The sequence below is a fragment of the Equus quagga genome, chromosome 20 (genome assembly GCF_021613505.1).
Source record: "Equus quagga isolate Etosha38 chromosome 20, UCLA_HA_Equagga_1.0, whole genome shotgun sequence".
NCBI lineage: Eukaryota > Metazoa > Chordata > Mammalia > Perissodactyla > Equidae > Equus > Equus quagga.
The window spans coordinates 30778232-30799188 of NC_060286.1; the positions used below are offsets into that span (position 1 = coordinate 30778232).

Consider the following 20957-nt stretch of genomic DNA (forward strand, 5'->3'; position numbering starts at 1 on the left):
TGTCTGCCCACGGCCTTCTTCGGAGGTGAGCACAGCACTTGCAGCAGTTAGGCCTGTCTGTGGTCTTCGTGGTGTTTGTCCTGTGTTATGTACATGTGCATCCTTTCTGTATAAAGTAGAATTCTGTGTATATTTATATGCACAAGCATATATGTATATGTAAAATAGGGATTAGACTGCATGGATTTCTCTGTGACATGTTTTGTTCCACTTAATGTATCACGGAGAAAAGTATAATTAGTGATTATGATTATGGACTTGGAGCCAGACTACTTAGGTGTTAATCCAGGCCCTGCCACTTACTAGCTGACTTTAACCTTTCTGTGCTCTAGTTTCCTTAAAATACATAAACTTCCTCTGCTCATGGATATTTACATTGGAATCTATGGCAAGATATTTGCTTATTTTGCATTCTAAAGTTGGGGTGGGTATGATGGATGATAACAGGAAGCCTCAAACGGGCTCTTTTTAGGCACCTTGTTTCTTTGAGATTCATCCTGTTAAGTCTGCTGTCCTGCTTTTCTCATTGCAGTTGTGTTTGCTGCTCTTGAGTGACCCTACTGGTTTGCAGGTGGCACTTGGCTGAGGATGTGCTGCTCTTCCTAATGTTTACTATAGAGGTCTTCTATCAGCTAGTGCTCTTAAAAAATTCTGTGTGAGGGGCTGATGCTGTGGCCGAGTCGTTAAGTTTCCGCACTCCACTTCAGCGGCCCAAAGTTTCGCCAGTTTAGGTCCTGGGCGCAGACATGGCACTGCTCATCAGACCATGCTGAGGTGGTGTCCCACATGGCACAACCAGAAGGACCCACAACTAAAATATACAACTGTGTACTGGGGGGGGTCTTTGGGGTGAAGCAGCAGGAGGAAAAAAAAGGAAGATTAGCAACAGTTGTTAGTGCAGGTGCCAATCTTTGAAAAAAAAAAGATTCTGTGTGAATCCAAAGCCTTGTAAGGTTTGAAAATTATATTCTATCTAAAGATTTTGAAGACTTAGATTAATTTACGGATACAGTGGAGAAATAAGAATAAAGAATAAAGATTCTTATTATGTAAATTTTAGCACTTTTTCTTTATTCTGTTATGGTGAACTACCACTGTTTAACTGGGAAATGAAAGGCTACGGTTCTTTATAAGAACTCTTCTTTTGGAGAGCCTGGGGGAGCTATGTCTACCATCTTGCATGCTTATATTTTGCACAGCTTATTTGTTATTTGGCAAGTAAACCAAAGTAAAAATGACCTTTTTCAAACTAAACCGTGGGAAGACATTCCATGTTCACAGATTGGAAGACTTTAGTATTGTTAAGATGGCAGTACTCCCCAAATTGATCTGTGAATTCATCTCAGTCTCTGTTAAATCCCTGCTGGCTTTTTTGCAGAAATTGGTGAACTGATCCTAAAATTCATTTGGAAATGAAAAGGACCTAGAAAAGCCAAAACTATTGAAAAATAGTAGAGTTAGAGGACTTACATTTCCCTATTTCAAAACTTCCTACAGAGCTACAGTAATCAAGACTAGCACTGGCATAAGGGTGTACACATAGACCAGTGGAATCAAATTGAGAGTCCAGAAGTGAACCCTTACATTTATGGCCAGTTGATTTTCTACAAGGGTACCAAGGTAATTCATCAGGGAAAGAATAGTCTTTGCAACAAATGGTGCTGGACTGCTGGATATCCACATGCAAAAGAATGAAGTTGGACTCTTACCTTATACTGTATATAGAAATTAACTCAAAATGAATCAAAAACCTAAATGTAAGGGGTAAAATTATAAAACTCTTAGGAGAAAAATTAGAAATCTAAATGAGCTTGCATTAGGCAATGGTTTCTTAGATAGTGGCACCAAAAGCACAAGCCACCAAAGAAAAAATAGGTAAATTGGATTTCATCAAAGTTAAAAACTTTGTGTTTCAAAGGATACTATCAAGAATATGGAAAAACCCACAGAATGGGAGAAAAATCACATAGCTAATAATGGTCTAGTATCAAATGAAGGCCACATCCTCATTTCCCCTATCTTTAAATTCCTACCATATCCATATCATATCAGTGCAGTTGAATTCCATTATTACCACATTAATTTTTAAAGAGATTTGTCTGTGGTTATTGGTCCAGTTACCTTCCCTGTCCTCTCCCTACGAAAGAAATGCCAAATACTTTCATACTATTTTCAAGGGGAAATGAAATTCAAAATACTACATAAAACAATCTGAAGCTTGAAAATTATGGCTTAATAGATGAAGGGGCAGAAATACATTAAATTCACATATTCAGGTATAAAATACTTAATGTTGTTACATTGCTTAATTTATCCTTCAGATCTTCAGTACCCCTTGCCATATGAGGTAAATAATAGAAAATTCTTTGTGTGTCACATGTCTGCTTTCAGCCAATCAGAAGCCAGAATTTCTTTGGTATGTAATAATAGGATCTATTGTTTGGGAACGAGCTGTGAGTAGAACTTAGAGGATATATGGGACTATGTATTAGGGCCTTTTAGTGGTAGCAAAGAGAACATTGGTCTGGTTTGTTTAGCATTTTCAAGTTTACTTTGAATTTTGACTCCAGAAATGTACAACCGTGTCTTTTCAATTATATATTTTAAAATGTTACTCACTGCTGATACTTCCTAAAGTAACAGCTTTAATCACTCCTTTTACTTTTGGTGAAGCAATTTAATGGGCTGTGAAGCAAGAATTACCAGATATTAAGAGGGAGAGAAAATTTAATGAAAATGTCTTCAAGGTTTCCGTCACCATCTTTACCAATTTTATTCTCACCTGGGCCAATTGACTTAGGCTCTGCAGCAAGTTCCTCTTGTTCACTGAATGAGCTAGACAATATTTCGCATCTTTTAAGGAAAATATCAACTGATATCAATGAAATTAAAGGAATGAAAGCAGCAATTTTGACAGTGGAAGCAAATCTTTTTGATCTAAATGTTAGAATGTCACAGATTGAAGCAAAAATTTCATCTTTGGAGGTTAAAATGAATGAATATTCAACATCAGCATGTGAGTGCAACAGGCAGTTTGAAGATCTTCAAGAGGAAGTAGATTTTGAATCACAGTCAAGGATTACTGATGTAAAAATAATTGGCTTCCTTAGAAACATTGACAAAGGTAAATTCCTAGTATGTGATATCTTCTGTGTACTCCCCCATGGATCTTTATCTTTTCATGTAACTTGACTGTAGTTCTCTTATGGAAGCAGTGTGTCACAAAGAACTTGAATTTTTCATGGACTTTTAATGACAGAATCAGAGTTTACAGGATCTAACTTAGAAGCCCAGAACTTCCCAGAATGTCATCCTTTTTAGTGTGTCTCTCTAAATGTTTTGAAAAGATAGATGAGCATAGAGAGATGAAGCAAAATTTGAAATGTGAGAGAATGGTCCTGTTGCTTGTATCTGTCTCATGAAATTATTTTAAAATGTATAATTCTTTTGTTGTTCATGGTTTATGTTAAAGAGACCTGTTGTAGTATTTGAATTGAAAGAGCATTCTTCCTGTAACCTAGTATGTGTCAGTTTCCCAAGCTGTCCTACAGGGATACAACTTGACCAAATAAAATTTTGACCAAAAGCTAATAGAATTTTGAATTAAATATAGCTTTTAAAATTTAAAAACCCATTTAAATGACTCATGGTAGTTAGCAAGCGATTGCTAACTTAGATGTTTGCACTGAGTGAGCAAAGGCTGTCCTTGTGAAACCACTGGTAATAGATGTACTAAAAATTAGCATCCAAGCATCTTATTAATATTTCAGTATTGGAACTGTGTCAGTCACATCTTTTTGTATACTGTCCTCTAACACTTTTATTTTAAATCAGCAGGTGAGTACCTAGTATCTGCTAAGTACTGAGTGGAGAGATTCAAAGAAGTGTGACATCCTCCCATCCCTCAAGGAGCTTAGCATCAAATTGAAGATAGAGAAAATCAATTCTGTGTCCTTGGTTTGCTTTGTTTTGCAGTGTAACTATGAGGAAATTACGAACCTGTTTAAGAGATAATAAATACTCTAGCTGAGCATTTTTTCTTACAGGAGATTCAAATGATTATTTTCATGCTTTGCTGATGTAGGACCTGGACTGCAAAGCTCTGAATGTTGTACTTACTTGTTGTTCTCTTTGTATCCATCCAAAACCAGTTTGTCTGTTGGGACGTCTGTGACCAGATAATTCAGTTTTGTTTTGCATTTCTGAGGTAGGGGAGTGAGTGGTAGCGGTAAGAGCCCAGGTGATGGAGGGAGATGCTTTTCATGTTGATCTTGCAGTTAGTTGTTCTTTGCCTCTCCCATGGCACCAGCTCTGGGTCCATGCAGCACCTCCACCTGCCTTTGCCACCCTTTACCTTTATCCCAAGGCTTACTTCTAGTCCAAAAAATAGGGGTTTCAGATAGAGGGAAAACCAGGAATGTCCTACATTGGCATTTTTGGTTTAACCCTAAGTATAGGTTTTTGTCTCACATACCTTTGGTCTGTAAATATTATTAAATTGTATTGTTGAATCTTTAAATTACTTTTAAGACTTTAAGAACCCAGAAAGACTATTTTGGGCTTAATTTCTGGGAAACGTGGAAGCTGATATTGTTTGTTTTTTAAGCTTAGTGAAGTGTTAAAATTTATATTCTAGGAACTCAGCAGAGGCAATTGTTATCCCGACTGCAGATTGACCCAGTAGTGGCAGAAACTCTGCAGATCAGTCAAGGTTGGTAATAATGTTAAATTTTCATTGTAATCTAGCATTTTTTAGTTGCTATTTCCATTCCTTACACCTCATTTAACGTATCTTAGATCTCGAAGATCCTGCCCTAACATGCCATATTTAGATCTTTGGAAATATTCTAGGGCCAGGAGACAAGGTCTGCATTTTTTTCGTGTTATATGGTGTTTGTATTTTTTGCCTCATTCAAAAACTTTCTTCCTTTGATGCCATTTCACCTAGGTCCCTGCTCACTCCCCAGCTCCAGGGATGATTTGAGTCCCTACCCTGCTCTCTTCTCTACTCTACTTTTGCCATTGCCCTGAGCTGCTTGAGTGTCCTCTGGCCTGTTCAACCTTATCCTCACTTTCACTTCACTTTAGAATCTCATGATCAGGGCCACACCTAGAACTTGTCATTCTTAGAGGCCACTGTAACTTGTTTAACCTGTCTCCACCACCCCCAGCACACAGAGACACATACCAGGGGCTACTTCAGGTCTGGGGCTACTGCCTTATTTATCTCTGTGTTCTCAGTGCCCAGCCCTGCCAGATGCATGTTAATACCTATAAATATCTGCTGAATAAATGAAGGGAATTATTGGATACCTGCAATCTTAAATTCAGAAATCTTATTTTCTCCTGCTTCCTTCTATTTCCCCTAAACCTGCCTGTTGTTGGAAGCTCTGGTCCCTTGACCCTCCCTGTCAGCTCCTAACTGAATTTTCTTCCCCCTTGGTCAGATCTCCGTAGTCGGCAGCTGTATTCCTTGACCCTTCCCCAGCCTTCTGTCTCACAACGATGTGCTTGTCTGCTCTAAGGGGTACCTTCCACCCAGATGCCAGATCGTACCCAGTTGATGACCATTCTAGTATCATCACGCTCCTGTCGCTTTAGTCTCTGCCTCTCCTCTGGCTTCTCCCTTCTGCCTATAAGAGTGTTTAGATGTTCTCCCTCCGTGATTTTGCCCTCTTATCTCTCAACATTCCATTTTGCTTTCTACATAGAGGATTTTCTTTCCAAATGTTGGACAGCTACGGTCTGTGTGTGTTGTATCCACTTCATCAGCTCTTATGCATTCTTTTTGTTTCCTTTAGTTTTTATTTTTATCCACAGTGCACATACAGTTTGAAGCATCAAGTCATTCTGAATGACTACATCCTTTGCTTACGTCCTATCATATTTTTTATTTCTGAGCCCTTTTGTTTCTGCATATTTCTTATGTATTTTCTTAACAGACTGATTTTGTTTCACGTATGCAAATACTTTCTTTTATTTCTCTGACGATAGTAAAGGTAGTTTTGGACATTTTCTTCCCGTCCTTCCCTGGTCTTGTTTTCTCCTAATTGTTTGTTTGTTTTGATTGCTGTCTTTTGTGACAGGTTTTCCTTAGATGTTTCGGGATCCTTGGTTGTCTTATATTTAAGAGAGAGGCATTTAAAGAGTTGCTTGGTGTTCTGGGTTCATTAATTGGGAGGTGGGATGGGGGGGCTTTTGACTTCACATTTGAATGTAGATCCTACAGTGGAGAGTGATTTGTCTTGCCTGTCTAGTTTGGGGGTACTCTGATGTCACTGTCTCTAGGCCTTTCCTCTTAGGCTGGGCAGCTTCTTCAAAGAATGATGTTTCGGGTAATGGATTGGCTGCCAGGGTTCTGGAAGCTAAGTGGGAAACGGGGCTGGAGGAGGCACCTCAACATTAATTACTACATATTGTTTACTTTAACAAACCCTCATCTCCTCTGTTTTCAGAATGGTACTTCTTTGAGCATGGTTAGCATCGTTTGGTCCAGAGACCCCTCTGTTTTTACCTTTTCAAGAATCTAAAGCTCTGCTTTTCTCCAAGGGAGAAAATGGTCAAAGGTTATCAGGAAATCTAACTGCTCTTTGAAATTTTAGTAGTATTAAAAAAACATTTTAGTATTATACACTTAGTTTATTTTGTTGTAGCACCTTCCCATCAGAGACCATGATGCTTCATTCATAGGCCTCTCCAACACTGATCATCGGGAAAGCACATCTCCAGTTATTCCAGATATCTTCACGGTAGAGGTAGGGATAGGTGTGGTAAGGATCAGAGACGAAGAAGAGAGATAGAGTTGAGAAAGAACTAACTGCTTCTGAAGTGGACACTTGAACAACCTGTTTTGCCCTGTCTTCTCCCTCAGCCGTTTCCAAGGTCCCCTCTGCTGCCAGTTTCGCAGCCTTTGGAGAATCTTGGCATTCACATTGAATTGCTTCATTATTGGCTTAAGACTCAGTTTTGAAGATCTGCTAAGTTAGTTTTCCACTTTCAAAATGTCGTCTCTCCTTTTACAATTATTTTCTTTGTGAGTTTATTTATTTATTATTAATTCTTTATTGACATTTTAGTGAGGTTCCAGGAGGAAACAGAATGTGTGGGTTCAGCCTGTGGTTTTCACCCAGAAGATGTCTAACTCTCCCATCAGTCTGCTTCTGCTTGACTCAGGCTGCCAAAGCGTTAATCTTGCAAAGGTGACCAGTGACTTGTGTAGGCTGTGCATGCTTTTCTACCCTCTGTGGTATGTGACACTTGCACTTGCATTCCTGTGTTTTCTTCAGTCTTTGATCCTTTGGCTTCCAGGACTTCACTTTCTATTCTTCTACTAATTCCTTTTCATTCTCCTTTATAAACTCCTCTCCTCCATTACTGCCCTTTAAAATGTTAACTTCACCCCATGTCCTGCCCTCTCAGCATTGTTTTCATCTCTTCTATATTTTCCCAAGCTGCAAACTAGTAGAACTGCTTTGCCTCACAGAGTGCAGGGTGATGAGGAGTGTCGCATCGGCCCATGGACTCAGTTCTGGGCTTTCCCTGTGGGAGCCGTGAGAGCTTAGTGAATCATTGAAGAACTTTGTTTTGCAAATTGGTCGTCTGTAATGCCAGGGGAAATCGACTTCTTAGGCTCCCTATGAGGATTCGCTGAGAAGACAGCAGCACTGAATATGTGCAATTTATTAAACATTTATATTTTACCTTCAGTTTTGACTCTGCCTCTCTTTTTTCTCCCCCTCCTATTGATCCAATCTGAATTTTCAGCTTCTTCATAATCATCTAAGAACCCAACAAAAAACTTCAAACTAAATAAATCAAAAATTAAATTTGTCTTTGCCCCCTTTTAAATCTGCTTCATCCTGTTCTCTATTTCCTGAGTCAAGTTTCTCCTCCTGCTGTCACTCCTATATCACCGTCCCCACGGCTCTTGAAGGGGAAGGCAGATGTGCTTCCTTCCTGGGATGGTATTTGAAAATGCAACTGCTCTGAACTGCTAGTGCTGATGGGAGTGTGGAGTGTGTCTTCTCTCTCTCTCACATGGGTCAGAATAGGACAGAGGGTTAGAATCTTGTCATTCAGCTTCACCGTTTCTCCTGGGCAGCCGTCTCTCAACAGATCTAGAACTCCAGTCCAATCTTCACACTCTCTGTTTTTCTAAAAACCAATTTGATCATGTCACTTCCCTACGTATAAACCTCTCTTGGTTACTTACTACTTCTATACCAGAATCCAGACTCACTGACACATACAAGATCCTTTATGCCTCAGCCTTCCTTACTACTTACCTACTCAGCCCACCCCACACACCTCTCCAGCCATGCCACATTCCTCACCAGGTCTCAGATTCCTCGTGCCTCACAAAAGCCTTGCCTTTGTCCGGGCAGTTTCCTCTGCATGAAATGCTCTGTTTATTTTCCACCTCTCTCTCCCCTTCCTGGTTTATTCCTGCTCGTTCCTTTAATACCTGCTTCAAATGTTCATCCTTTGTAAGCTTGTCCTTGATTCCCCAGCTGGAGTAGTTGCTTTGTATTCTCCCAATACCTTATTCATATCCCCTTAGGATCACCTTTTGGGGCCTGCTGTGCTGAAATTGTGTATACATCTATTTTTCTGTTTTTTCTTCTTTGCATACTTAACTATGGTCTCTCAGGTGTTCACTTTGCTCATTGAATGAACATGAATGAATATCCTGTGAGTTTTGGTCTCTGTTATTTGCCTGTTAACTTTTAAGTGCAACTCATTAACTTTAGTCAGTTGATAGTATATTGATAGGTTAACCATCTCCATTCTGGGTGCCAGGTCTTGGTATATTTTATAAAGTAGTTGGGCTTAAAAAGCATAGTGTAGGTGATGTGAGCTGTGATTGTTTTCATTGAAGGTCAGTGTTTTCCTTGCTGTAGTGTTTTAAATGCCCATTCGTCTTAAAATTCCCTTTCAAAGTTTTATCTACAACCAGGTAGAAATTATGCCAGTTGAATTCTTTTCATCAGGATCTGTTCTTCTCTGTAAGTGGTACTGTGCAAAATGAACAAAACAGATTTTAGAAAGATTTTTAAATTATAATTCTAGGAAGCATTAGAACTCTGTATTCTCCATGTTTTTAGAAAATATTGTACTTTAAGTAAGTTTATATTGTTAATATCCCATTAGATGCCTCACATAAGAACCCTTCTATACTGTAGGCAGGGAGTGTTCATTAGCTTCTCTTGGTATGTGTCGTGTGAGGAAAGGAATACTTCTTTGAAAAGATGTTTGGCACAGAATGGCACCCCATTCCTGAGTAGAACCATTGTGATTTTCCTTTGAAAATAATTATAGCTATATAAAGGATTGACATTCTTCTCACGTGTGTGATGTTGGGAATGCAAGGTATACAAAAGTAAACATTTGTGGCCAATTTTTTTGGCTCAGATTACTATGACATGGAATCCATGGTCCATGCAGACACAAGATCATTTATTCTGAAGAAGCCAAAGCTGTCTGAGGAGATAGTAGTGGCACCAAACCAGGAGTCGGGGATGAAGACTGCAGATACCCTTCGGGTACTTTCAGGACACCTTATGCAGACACGGTAGATGGTTTCTTTTTCTTGTGTAGCTAATTTGTGTTGATTAGATAGTACAGGTTAACCATTAGTTCCCAGCTTCCCTCCTCCCCTTCCTGTAGACTGCTTTTATTGATTCAGTAGTTAGGCCATGTATAATAAGCCAAATTCAATTTTCAGAATTTCTAGTTGATCTTTCTTGTTCAGAAATCCATTATCCTACAAATAAGTCAATCTATGATTTAGCTCTATTAATAAGATTCTTTTCTTTACGCACATCCAGGAAATGAAAGTTTAAAAGTCAGGTGATCGAAATCAAGAAATCTCTCCAGAGAGAGAGAGCACATTGGGTCGGGGTGATTCTTCCCATAGAAAATGGACTAAATTGTCCTGTAAAGGAACAAACGTACAAACCATAAAACTAGTGTAAATATAGACCTCCTGGCTATTGTGTTCTGAGCATAGATGCTGATTTTTTAGTTTATTTCCATGTGACCTTACAAGGATCAACTGGACGTTGGGGTCAGGGTTGAGGGGAGATTGTCCTTAGTGCAGCCTGGAGGGTCGCTGGTGATGCTGCTGCAGTGATTGGCTGTCGCCTCTGTGTTAACAGGAGTCCATTAATGCTGTACCTGGAAGTCCTACCAAGTCTTTTTTTACTGAAGAAATCGCAAAGCAAGTGAGGGAGTGATAGGTCTGCTGAAGAGCACTTTAGGAGGCTCAGCTTTTTGTGTTCGTTTCCCTAATTCTATGGTATTTTCTATCTGTCTGGCAGAGATCTTGTACAACCAGATAAACCTGCAAGTCCCAAGTTTATAGTGACGCTGGATGGTGTCCCCAGCCCCCCAGGATACATGTCAGATCAAGAGGAGGACATGTGCTTTGAAGGAATGAAACCCGTAAACCAAACTGCAGCCTCAAACAAGGGACTCAGAGGTCTCCTCCACCCACAGCAGTTGCACTTGATGAGCAGGCAGCTTGATGACCCAAATGGTAGCTTTTCAAACGGTGTGTTGAGAGCGCAGATTTGCCCTTTTCAGGGTGCTGTCATTGTGAAGGGAATCTTTGACATGTGTCTCTACCTTGAGTGAATATTGGTTGGAGGCCTTGCTTATATTTATAATTCAGTAGTGGCCTTTTTTCTTTTTTCAGACAAAATGACTAGTTAAATGTGAGACTCTTTTTCCTGTGTGTGTTTCATAGGTGGCCTGTTATTCCAGTGGTAAAATGGAATTCAGCCATGGAAGTCAAGGAATACCTCTTAATTAGGCTTGTTAAAGGATGAACCATCATTCTTGTTCACTGTCTACCTTTTTGCCTTTAGAAACTATACTTGTTACTTTCCCCTTGTACCAGCAATACTCTCTCATAATTAACCTGACAGAAGGATGAATTTTGATTTTGATGCTGTTTCTACCTCAATGAAATTCTCTTGAAAGGAGTTTCTGACCTAATCTGTCAAAATACTTCTTGAAAGTTGAGAAAAGACCTTATGTTTAAGTTAGTTTTGAAGCATTAAATATTTAGTAGACGTCAGAGGAATTCAGTTCAGATAGTAGCCTGCTTTCAGGCAGAAGAACCTTTCTCATCACTGCTGCTGCTTTCACTGGCTGCCAGTGGCAGGTGCAGCACCATGGCTCATTTTCATTCATGATAGAGAATGATACGCAGGCTCTCATCCCTTCTAAAGTTTTTAGAAACACCTTCATTGGCAGGGGAGACAATTAGTCAATCTTAAAAATGAAATAGTTTCAAAGAAAAAACAGTAATAGGTTTTGAAATTGTTCCAAAGTAATCCTTGTCTTGACAGAAGTATGAAAATGTATTTTCAGTCACTAAAAATACATTAGCCTTTAGGGGGAGATGATGAGTGAGTGAAGAGAGATCACTGTTATCTTGAACCGAATGCTTTTTCTGCTAGTCAGTAATGTAGTGTCATGGTTTTGATTGTTGGAAGGAGTTGAAAATCTGAGCCTATCGAAAGGAGGAAAAATTTTAAAATGATAACAAAGGTGGTAAGAACTGTAGTAGTCAGGCAGGGCGAATTTCTTGCCCCTGTGTATTTTATCTAAAATAAGAGAAAATTCTGGTGTTTTTGTTACTTTGGTTTTCAGTTTGGTAGCTTAATTTTTGGAATATTAACGTCTAATTTCATTAAATGTTATTATCCACATTGGGCTTCATTGGCATATATATCATAGCTGTGACATTCTAAACAATGTGTTAGTAAAAATTCTTGCCTGGGTCGCACAGGCTGTGACCATTATGGAGTGGTGATGAGTCCTTTACCATTGCTTTGATCTAAGTGTTTCTGCTGCTCAAGGATGGAGCTTTGTAGCACTTAGAACATAAGTGATGCCAGAGAGACTCCTGAATAACAGCCACAAAGAGGCTCTGCTCTCTCTTGCTCTGCCCTTCCAAGCAGGGAGTTTGAAACTTTGTAATTGCTTTTGGTGGCTTTTTGTCCAGTGTTTCAAGGATGCTACCAACAGCAGCATCCATTTTAAGCCACCTCCACTGGCCATTATATGGCAACATAGATCTTACGGCTTGCAATAAAAAGTGAATTTGCCTCTTAAACAGGAGGAGGAGTTGTTGGGTGGTGTTGTCGTCGTTGTTTTTGGTGAGGAAGATTAGCCCTGAGCTAACATCTGTGCTCATCTTCCTCTATTTTGTATGTGGGACACTGCCACAGCATGGCTTGATGAGCAGTGCATAGGTCCCTGCCCAGGATCCGAACATGTGAATCCTGGGCCACCAAAGCGGAGCGTGTGAACTTAACTGCTACACCACCAGGCTGGCCCGCAGGAAAAGTTTTAATAGCTTGTGAAGTACATGTTAGGTAAAACCAAAGTCATGACCTTGGTATATATGACTTAACAGTACCATCAGAAAGATAAAGTTTCCTTGTAAAGTATTTAACTTCTTTAATATTGCTTGTGAGTATCTAGCTACCTTACTCCATTTTCCAGCCAGTCTGCCTCTGGGTATTCTCTTCTTTCATTTGGCCTGGGTTCTCGTGTATATACGTAGTCTAAAGTATGTTTTTTTTTTTTTTTTAAAGATTTTATTTTTTCCTTTTTCTCCCCAAAGCCCCCCGTACATAGTTGTATAGTCTTCGTTGTGGTCCTTCTAGTTGTGGCATGTGGGACGCTGCCTCAGCATGGTCTGATGAGCAGTGCCATGTCCGCGCCCAGGATTCGAACCAACGAAACACTGGGCCGCCTGCAGCGGAGCGCGCGAACTTAACCACTCGGCCACGGGGCCAGCCCCTAAAGTATGTTTTTTAAGAGGAGGGTAAGACACATTTTCTCTACAGGGATGACACAAAAACCATTTAAAATTGGAGAAAACTCCTCCTTCCAGCTCTATCAGATTTTATTTGAGACTAAGGATACTTTTATGTCCTGGAGATAAATAATGACTCTTACTGTTTCTAAAGTAGCATAGAAAGTTTATATATCAGGCACAGTCATAATAGCTCTTTGATGATGCTCCTATCTGGGCTTCAGGACTGGATTTTCTCCGTAAGGAGACTGAGACTGGGTCACTGGAACACTAAGTACTCAGATACTAGCTGCTTGCATTGTTAGGTTTTGACTGGCTGCCTATTTTGCCTTCTCATTTCCATTTTAATCATAAAACTCTAAGGAAGACATTATTTTCTCTTTGTATAGATGAGGAAACTGAAGTTCTGAGATGTTAGATAACACTTACCCAAAATGTCTAGCTCAGCTAGTAAGTTACAGAGCCCAATTGAAGGGCCTGACGTCGGGCAAGAGGACTAGAGGGATGTGGTTGGAGTGATAGTGCTTTCATAAACATAAACCGTGATATGTAACACCCAACATGCTAATTTTTATTGGCTAGGGTATCTTGGGCCAGAAGTTGGCAGCTCATTATGGCCTTCAGATGTAATTTTATTTGATTTATTCTGTGTTTCAAATTTGAATTAGTTGCCAGCATTTAAAATTTAGATGTCACATAAAAATGCTTTTGGCTGTCTGAGTCAGGAGAAAATCTAGCAACACAGGTTTCCCACATTATAGTAACTGACATTGTAACTGGACACGACCTAGTGAGTGGAGTGGCAGGGAGCCCTGGGGATGGGGCATGTGCTTGCTCTCCGGTTAGCTCTTCCTCACCTCTCTTTGTTTCTTCCGCACCGAGACTTTCTGCCATTGATCATCTTACACCCAGCCAAACTCACTTTGTTGGGTGATCTGCTTGGCACTGTAGGTAATATTTGTGACCCATTTTTGGCAAAAGTCTTTTCCTCCCTTTGTAGACACTGATGCGAGTTTATCACCTGGACGTAGAAAACTGGGTATCCCTGAGTGAGTGGGAATGCTTTTGTGTTTGAACCACTCATAGTCTTGCCTGAAAATGAGAAGTAGTTCACATTCTTTATCACCTTGTATTTTCAGTTTCCATTTCATTTTATTGGCTCCCTTCTTGATATTCTTTCCTCCTTTTTATATTTAATTCAGCTCTGAAATAATTTTGAGAATTGGGTTTTTTTAATAGGAACTTTGGCTCTATTTGCAGCATCACTGTCCACTTTACTTTTCACAGTGAGAACTACAGTCTGCTTACTAGGAGTCTTATAGGATTCTGTTATCAATGTTAATCAGATTATTTGGACTCATTTTTGTATAACTGTAGACATAGAAGAAGATAAGATGTTAAGGCTGAGTTTTGAGGGAATTTATTAAAGGTGCCATGTACTGAATTGATTATAATTAATGAGATGCTTTTAATCCCTTTCTCTTTGTAGCTGAGATGAGTGAACTGAGTGTGGCACAGAAACCGGAAAAACTGTTGGAGCGCTGCAAGTACTGGCCTGCCTGTAAAAACGGGGACGAGTGTGCTTACCATCACCCTGTTTCACCTTGCAAGTGAGTAGCAACAAACAGATTGTGGTTGTCAGGTTAATTTCTATTTCTTATAGCTTGTTTTGTTTTTTCTTTACTATGGACAAGTTTGAGTTTTGTAACTAAATGCTGGGACCCTTCCATGGCCCTTCCCCAGAACAGCACATCGTGTATATGTGTGTGTGTTTGGGGATGGGGAGATGGGAGGGGGCTTCTTTGTGCCTTATACCTATGAGATATTGAAATTTCTGGGTTTCCTTGAGGATTCGCTACATTTAAGGAGCTGGGTATATGATAACTGCCCCAGTTTGTATGTGTTGTGTTCATACATACACAGATTTTAAGGCATTGGGGAAACAACTAGTTACAGATAATGAGAAGACATTTTTGGACTTGGGTATAATTTTTCCTTATCAGCTGGCTGGTTCTATGGAAGGAGCTTTGAGAGATGGCTTTTAGAATTCTCACATATTATGTTTACTTTCTTGAGTTTACATCGTAGCATATTGCAAAATCCTTAATTACAGAGTGAGTGGTGTGATTCTTATCATTGCAAAAAACCCTTCTACCCTTTATAAGTGGCTTGGGCCCGAGTTGAAAATCTGTTATTACCCCAGGCTTTGGAATAGACAGTTTTGTCCTATTTTGATATCTGGCCTCATTTAAAAGTGGAGTTTCCTTTTTTCTTTTACTTCTGTGTTTCTCAAAACAAACAGTGATAGAGTATAAGGAGCCTCTCTACAAAAAACTAATAATGCAGTGAGATTAAATGTGAATATTAAATGCTATTTTTGTTTTATAGAGCCTTTCCCAATTGTAAATTTGCTGAAAAATGTTTGTTTGTTCATCCAAATTGTAAATATGATGCAAAATGTACTAAACCAGATTGTCCCTTCACTCATATGAGTAGAAGAATTCCAGTTCTGCCTCCAAAACCAGGTTAGTGACTGTGCACTATTACATTTGGGTAAAAAATGGAGAATGACATTTTGTGACTATAAACTGAGTTAAAAAGAAGAAAAAAAGGAATAGTTTTAGAAATCATTGTGCCAGAATCTGTTAATCTAACCATGTTTTAAAGAGTAAGTGTGTCCATCCTGTAGGATTCGCAAATGTTTTATCTTGACTAATGACTATATAAACTTCCTTATTGTATTTTAATTTAAAAATGGTTCCTATAAAAACATCAGACTACATTAAAAATTATTTTGCCAAATAAATTTGATCAGTCTTTGTCCCTATTTTTGTCAGCAGTTACAACACCAGCACCACCTTCTAGTAGTCAGCTTTGCCGTTACTTCCCTGCTTGTAAGAAAATGGAATGTCCCTTCTATCATCCAAAAGTAAGAACTTTCATTTTCCCAAAATGAATTTAGTGGTAACTTCTCAGTTCTGAGACTTGGAAGATCACTTGCAAATTCAGTGTCTTCCCTTTTTTCTCCCAGTGTAACTTTTTTGTTAGAGTTAATTTATGCTCTTAAGACCTTCACATTATTCCTTACTTGTCACTGAGCCCGTCTGGTCTCTTAGGCTGAGTGGTCTGAAACTATTTGATGTTAGTGTCCTAAGCTGTCAGGAGAGTGAAGCTCCTCTTTGCTAGTCAGTTTCCATTCTTCTCTGCCCCTAAGCATGTGGGTGGGTTTTTCCCTCACTTCTCATGCTGGAACTGAGATGATGAAATCCAGTAGTACTGCTTAATACCATCAAAACTTGTACTGATGGTTTTAACTGGGTACTAAAAATTAGTTGATGTATCTCCAGCTGTTACTTGCTCAGAGTGAATGATCTCCTTTCTGAAATAGCAGCCTGAAGACCATGGGAAAGGCCTTCACTTCCCGTGACTGCATTTGGGCACAGATGAGGGTGCTCAGTGAAGAATACGGGGGATGTTGGGCTGGATGTCCAGGGTGCTTGTTACGTTGAAAAGAAGCTTGTATTATATGCTAAGGTTCCTTTTGAAATTTGCCTTGCTGTTATTCTTTTGGTAGGATGTTGTGTCTTAGTGGGGGTTCATTTTTCAAGGCTTCAGTAGTAGTCACATGAATGTTATGGTCTGTATCTCTTGCTCTGTTAGTGTTAGGGTGAGCTGGTTACTGTCATCGCACATTGTTTTTTTTGTGTTAGCTTCGCAGATGCTGAAATTCTGTTCTCTCTCTTTAGCACTGTAGATTTAACACTCAGTGTACGAGACCTGACTGCACATTTTATCATCCCACCATTACTGTACCACCACGACATGCCTTGAAATGGATTCGACCTCAAACCAGGTAAAGATTAAAATTAGTTTTTCTAATGTCATTTCAAATACTTTCTAATATGTAAGTTTCTTAAATTTATAGGCACATAGATGTGGGGGAAACTATCACTTTGATTCTTCTGTTTAATTATAGAAGGGTCCTTTGGAAACATAATTTACTACATAAACAAAGTTTTGTGGTTTTTTTCTGCTTTTTCTCCCCAAATCCCCCCAGTACGTAGTTGTATATTGTAGTTGTGGGTCCTTCTAGTTGTGGCATGTGGGACACCACCTCAGCATGGCCTGATGAGCGGTGCCATGTCCGCACCCAGATCTGAACCAGAAAAAGCCTGGGCTGCCGAAGCGGAGTGCGTGAGCTTAACTGCTCAGCCACGGGGTCGGTGCCCCAAGTTTTATCTAGCAATTGCTTATATGTACGTAGGTTATCTCCAGATCAGATTTTTAACTTCTAAACATATGCTATGTGAACGTACACCAAGGTCTTCAAGAATTAAACTGCTTGCAAATGTCACGTCAGTTTTTTAGACATTAGTCATTGTAAAATATTGAAAGATATTTTCGGAATATTTTAGTTCTGCCTATAAATTTAAATATGTATGTTATCTTTTATGTACCTTATATTTTTTAAAAGGATAATTCAATTATATGATATTTGTAATCTGTAGAACAAATATTTGTTGTCTGAAAATACTCAACTTCTTAGCTGACGTATAGGGTTTATATGGATGGAAAGCCGTTGGTTAAAAATATTTTGGTTTTGTTTATTCAGTGAATGACACCTAGTCCTTCCTGGCAGAAGATCGTGGAGTTTGAAAGTTTCCATCTGCTGATGAAAGATATTTACAGAACTTGTCAAATCTTTGGAACTTGGAATATATTGCTTTCATAATATGAAGTTTATTTGCCTATCTGAAGTGTTTAATTTTTCAAGTTTGTAAGTTTATTAAGTGGTTATAACGTTGGGTGTTTTTTTGTTGTTTGTTGTTGACTATGGAAAAGACAGTTTCAGGAAAAGCTAAATTCTATTAAAACATTTGCGGCGTGTTTGTACACAGCTGTTTCAAGTATCAGCATTTACAATGTGGTGTATCATTGTCAGTACTGATAATCAATCCGTGTGGGGCCCCAGTGTTGCTGTGTGTATAGAGATGTAGTGAGGGGAGTGTCCTTATTCCGAATGTTGGATTGCTGCTTTCACTTTTCCCAAGGATTACATAATAATGTTCATGATCCACTGTGAAAACAGGAGTGGCCAGAAGTGCTGAGGCTGCTTAAAGTAGTTATTCAGTCCTACTTTTTAATTTTAAGTTAATTTAGTTTGAAAAGCATGGAACTACAGGCTTTTTGGGTTGAGTGGTGCTTTGGCAAAAGGTTCCCAAGTAGCTAATCCCTCGTCTTCTGGGAAAGGACGAGTGATGTGGGCACGTAAGGTGAAAACACTTGGAATGGCAAGGGCAAAAAATAGGAACAATTCCTTAAAATGCTTTCATTTACTATTAATGTATGTTTTTTAAATAAATATTTTGGGGAACTACATTATCACAAAATTATACAAAATTTTTTACAAGTATATACATAAAGTATCAGAAAACAGACTTTACACTCACAAGATTATACTTATACATATATATTCTCACATTCTGAAAAAACATTCTCAACTCCACAGAAAATATAGTTATTGAAGATGATTTTTTAAATGTAAAAATTAGATTTAGTATATTTTAAATGACAGACTATATAATTACAGAGATCAGATGGGTAAACTGCAAAATAGGACTAAACTTTTGGACTACTGAATTAAAATACAGAGTTTCATGTGTGTGGTTTTTAAAACTGTTAAGGCAAGAAGTGTCAAATGCTTTAGAATTAAATAACAAACAGATCACTGATTTTAAAGACGATGTATAGTAGTTTTTTGAAAAGTAAAGCTTAAAGTTGGTTAGAAAAAGAGTGAATTAATGCAAAAGGGATAATAAAGACTCAGACATTCTCAGGACCAAATTAAACTAATTATTAAAAAAAAAGGTCATTGACTTGCTTAGTAGTATACCCAAGGGGTAATAAAACCACATGTGTAAAAGTCCATGTTTAAGAGTGTAAATCCAGCAGTCTCTTTAGTGGCCGTTGCTCTTCCATTGAGAGAAGAAAGAATTAACCAGCTATTAAACCATTTAAGTTGCACTTGGCTGTGCTGATTCCAAAGTAAAGGCTTGAAACATCAGAAGAGGAAAGACAAAGCACACAAGAGCGTAAAGCTATCACATAGTTAGGCTTGGGTGACATGACAGTTCCACTTCATTCTGAAAGTTTACTCCATTGAATATAAGGCATTTGTTCATTCCAGTGTTACTTAACTATAGAAATGCTTTACATCTCTGCAGGAGAAATTTATTTTAAATTGTCTTTTCAGAAATTTAAGCAGACTTTTAGTATCATTTATAAGTGGTTACATAGTTGCATTCTCATAATTCCACTATGAAGAACATAAATGGGAAACAAGGGCTTAAGTGGTTTAGTTCAGCCATATAAGGAAACAACATGCTAAAACCGGGTTATTTTTTTCTATTTAATAGACACTGCCTGGAAACACATTTAAGAGTTTAATCCTGTCTGTCAGTTGCTGTGGTTTATGGGCAAGCTAAGGTTGATTCTAAAACATCTGTTAGATAACTTGGTCTAAAATGAACCACCATCAAAAAGGATCACAAAAAAGGAAGGGAACAAGTGTGGCTAGTGGTATGCAGTGGGTGGCACCAGAGTGCACAGTGTGCTTTGGCATGCATTTATATACAGAGATGGAGCTACCAGTGCCAGGAGAAGTCTCAGGTTACAAACTCAGGAGCTTAGTTAAATACTGCACACAAAAATAATTCTCTGGGTTAAAAATAAACACAGGGCAGAATATGTGGCCTCTCGCCATTACTCACCTTCCCTTAGCTGGTGGTGAGTTCCAGCAAGGTTGTTGTGGGATGACTACTTAAAACCAACATGACTGGTCGTGAAACTGACAACAGAGGTTAAAGCTGTCTGACCAGGTTGGCCACTGGGAAGAACAAAAATGCAATGGAAGCAGTTTTACCCTGTATAGTTTCCTTGCTTAAGGTTACAGTTAGGGTTTCTACCTGCACTGCAATGGAAATGGAATTTCTCTTTCGCCAAAAGCTGGCAAACTTGACTCACAAGGACAATTTGAAACTGCGACAGGCTCAAAAATGGAGGGAGAGAATGGTTCAGGGGAACTTTTTCCCCTTTAATTTACTGATGACTCCTTTATGATAGAAATGTAATATTAGTAAAGTCTAAAATTTGGCTTAATTTAGGAGAATTCATTGATGTGAATAATGAAAGAATATGATCTTATGTTTCAAGCAAAACAAATGCCTTAATCAGTCCTTCAGACACAGCTGTTCAGAGCTTTAAAACTGACCAGGTTCAATCACTGGTTAGGCTTTCTCTGATGTAATTCAGCCATTTCTGTTTTTAGTATTTACAAGGTGTTAGACATAGAAAACTGAGATCTCCAGAAACCTGAAGGGGTCTGTTACGCTACAGAGATGATTAACATTAAAATAAAGATAGGACCAATAGAGCATCTTAAACTTCTTCACACTTAGAAAAATATATTTTTAAATAGCAGTCTACATGATTTTCAGTCTTCAGGAAACTACAGATAGGGTAAACCACAAATTCCTGAATGGCAAGTACTGATCTTTGGCAGCATTTAAAGTGAATAGAAATAAAGATCTAAGAGTTCAGCCCCAATCTACCAAAAAGGAACTTCAAAAGACAAGTTTCACAAGTGGACCTGTGCTCATTCCTTTTGGAAGTCAGCCTACGGGGTGGCATACGTCTAACTAAACAAATTTTTCCAATAGAAAAAATGCTATAAAAATTTTATTTCAAGAGTTACTAAATTGTATAACTTTGTAAATGTGAATGCTTTATATGTTAAACAAATGTTTCTATAAGACTACATCTTTAAATATTCAGTATTCTCTCCCAGTTAAATACTGTTGATATGTAAAACCTTAAAAAACTGTACACCATTGGAAATGATTGTTCGTCATACTACTTTTTCATTAATGAAGCTGTAATTTTAATTTTTCAATTATAGAGATGTCTTCTGAACATAAGACTGACAGCTCAAAAATGAAAATGTAGCATTCATATACTACTAACTTTGGATTTGTTCCTGAATTTAAAACTGCCAGGAGAGAAATGTCGTTTATAGAAAAGGCTTTATTAATGCTTAAGCAGCATTATATTCTCCAGTAAAGCTTGT

General features: G+C 38.5%; 1 protein-coding gene across 6 annotated transcripts in view; it reads left to right on the forward strand.

The window, feature by feature from the left end:
- ZC3H14 (zinc finger CCCH-type containing 14) overlaps window positions 1-17742 on the forward strand; it is a 38326-nt gene extending 20584 nt beyond the window's left edge. The window contains exons 10-17 of one of the 6 annotated variants that reach the window (XM_046647095.1): window positions 4637-4711; window positions 9412-9571; window positions 10320-10552; window positions 14322-14442; window positions 15221-15357; window positions 15670-15761; window positions 16579-16685; window positions 17445-17742. In XM_046647095.1, the coding sequence (XP_046503051.1) occupies window positions 4637-4711; window positions 9412-9571; window positions 10320-10552; window positions 14322-14442; window positions 15221-15357; window positions 15670-15761; window positions 16579-16685; window positions 17445-17451 (932 nt within the window). In that variant the 3' untranslated portion in view covers window positions 17452-17742. The remainder of the gene's footprint in view (window positions 1-4636; window positions 4712-9411; window positions 9572-10319; window positions 10553-14321; window positions 14443-15220; window positions 15358-15669; window positions 15762-16578; window positions 16686-17444) is intronic. The other 5 variants (XM_046647096.1, XM_046647097.1, XM_046647098.1 and 2 more) reach the window with 5 other exon arrangements.
- The last annotated feature ends 3215 nt before the right edge of the window (window positions 17743-20957 follow it).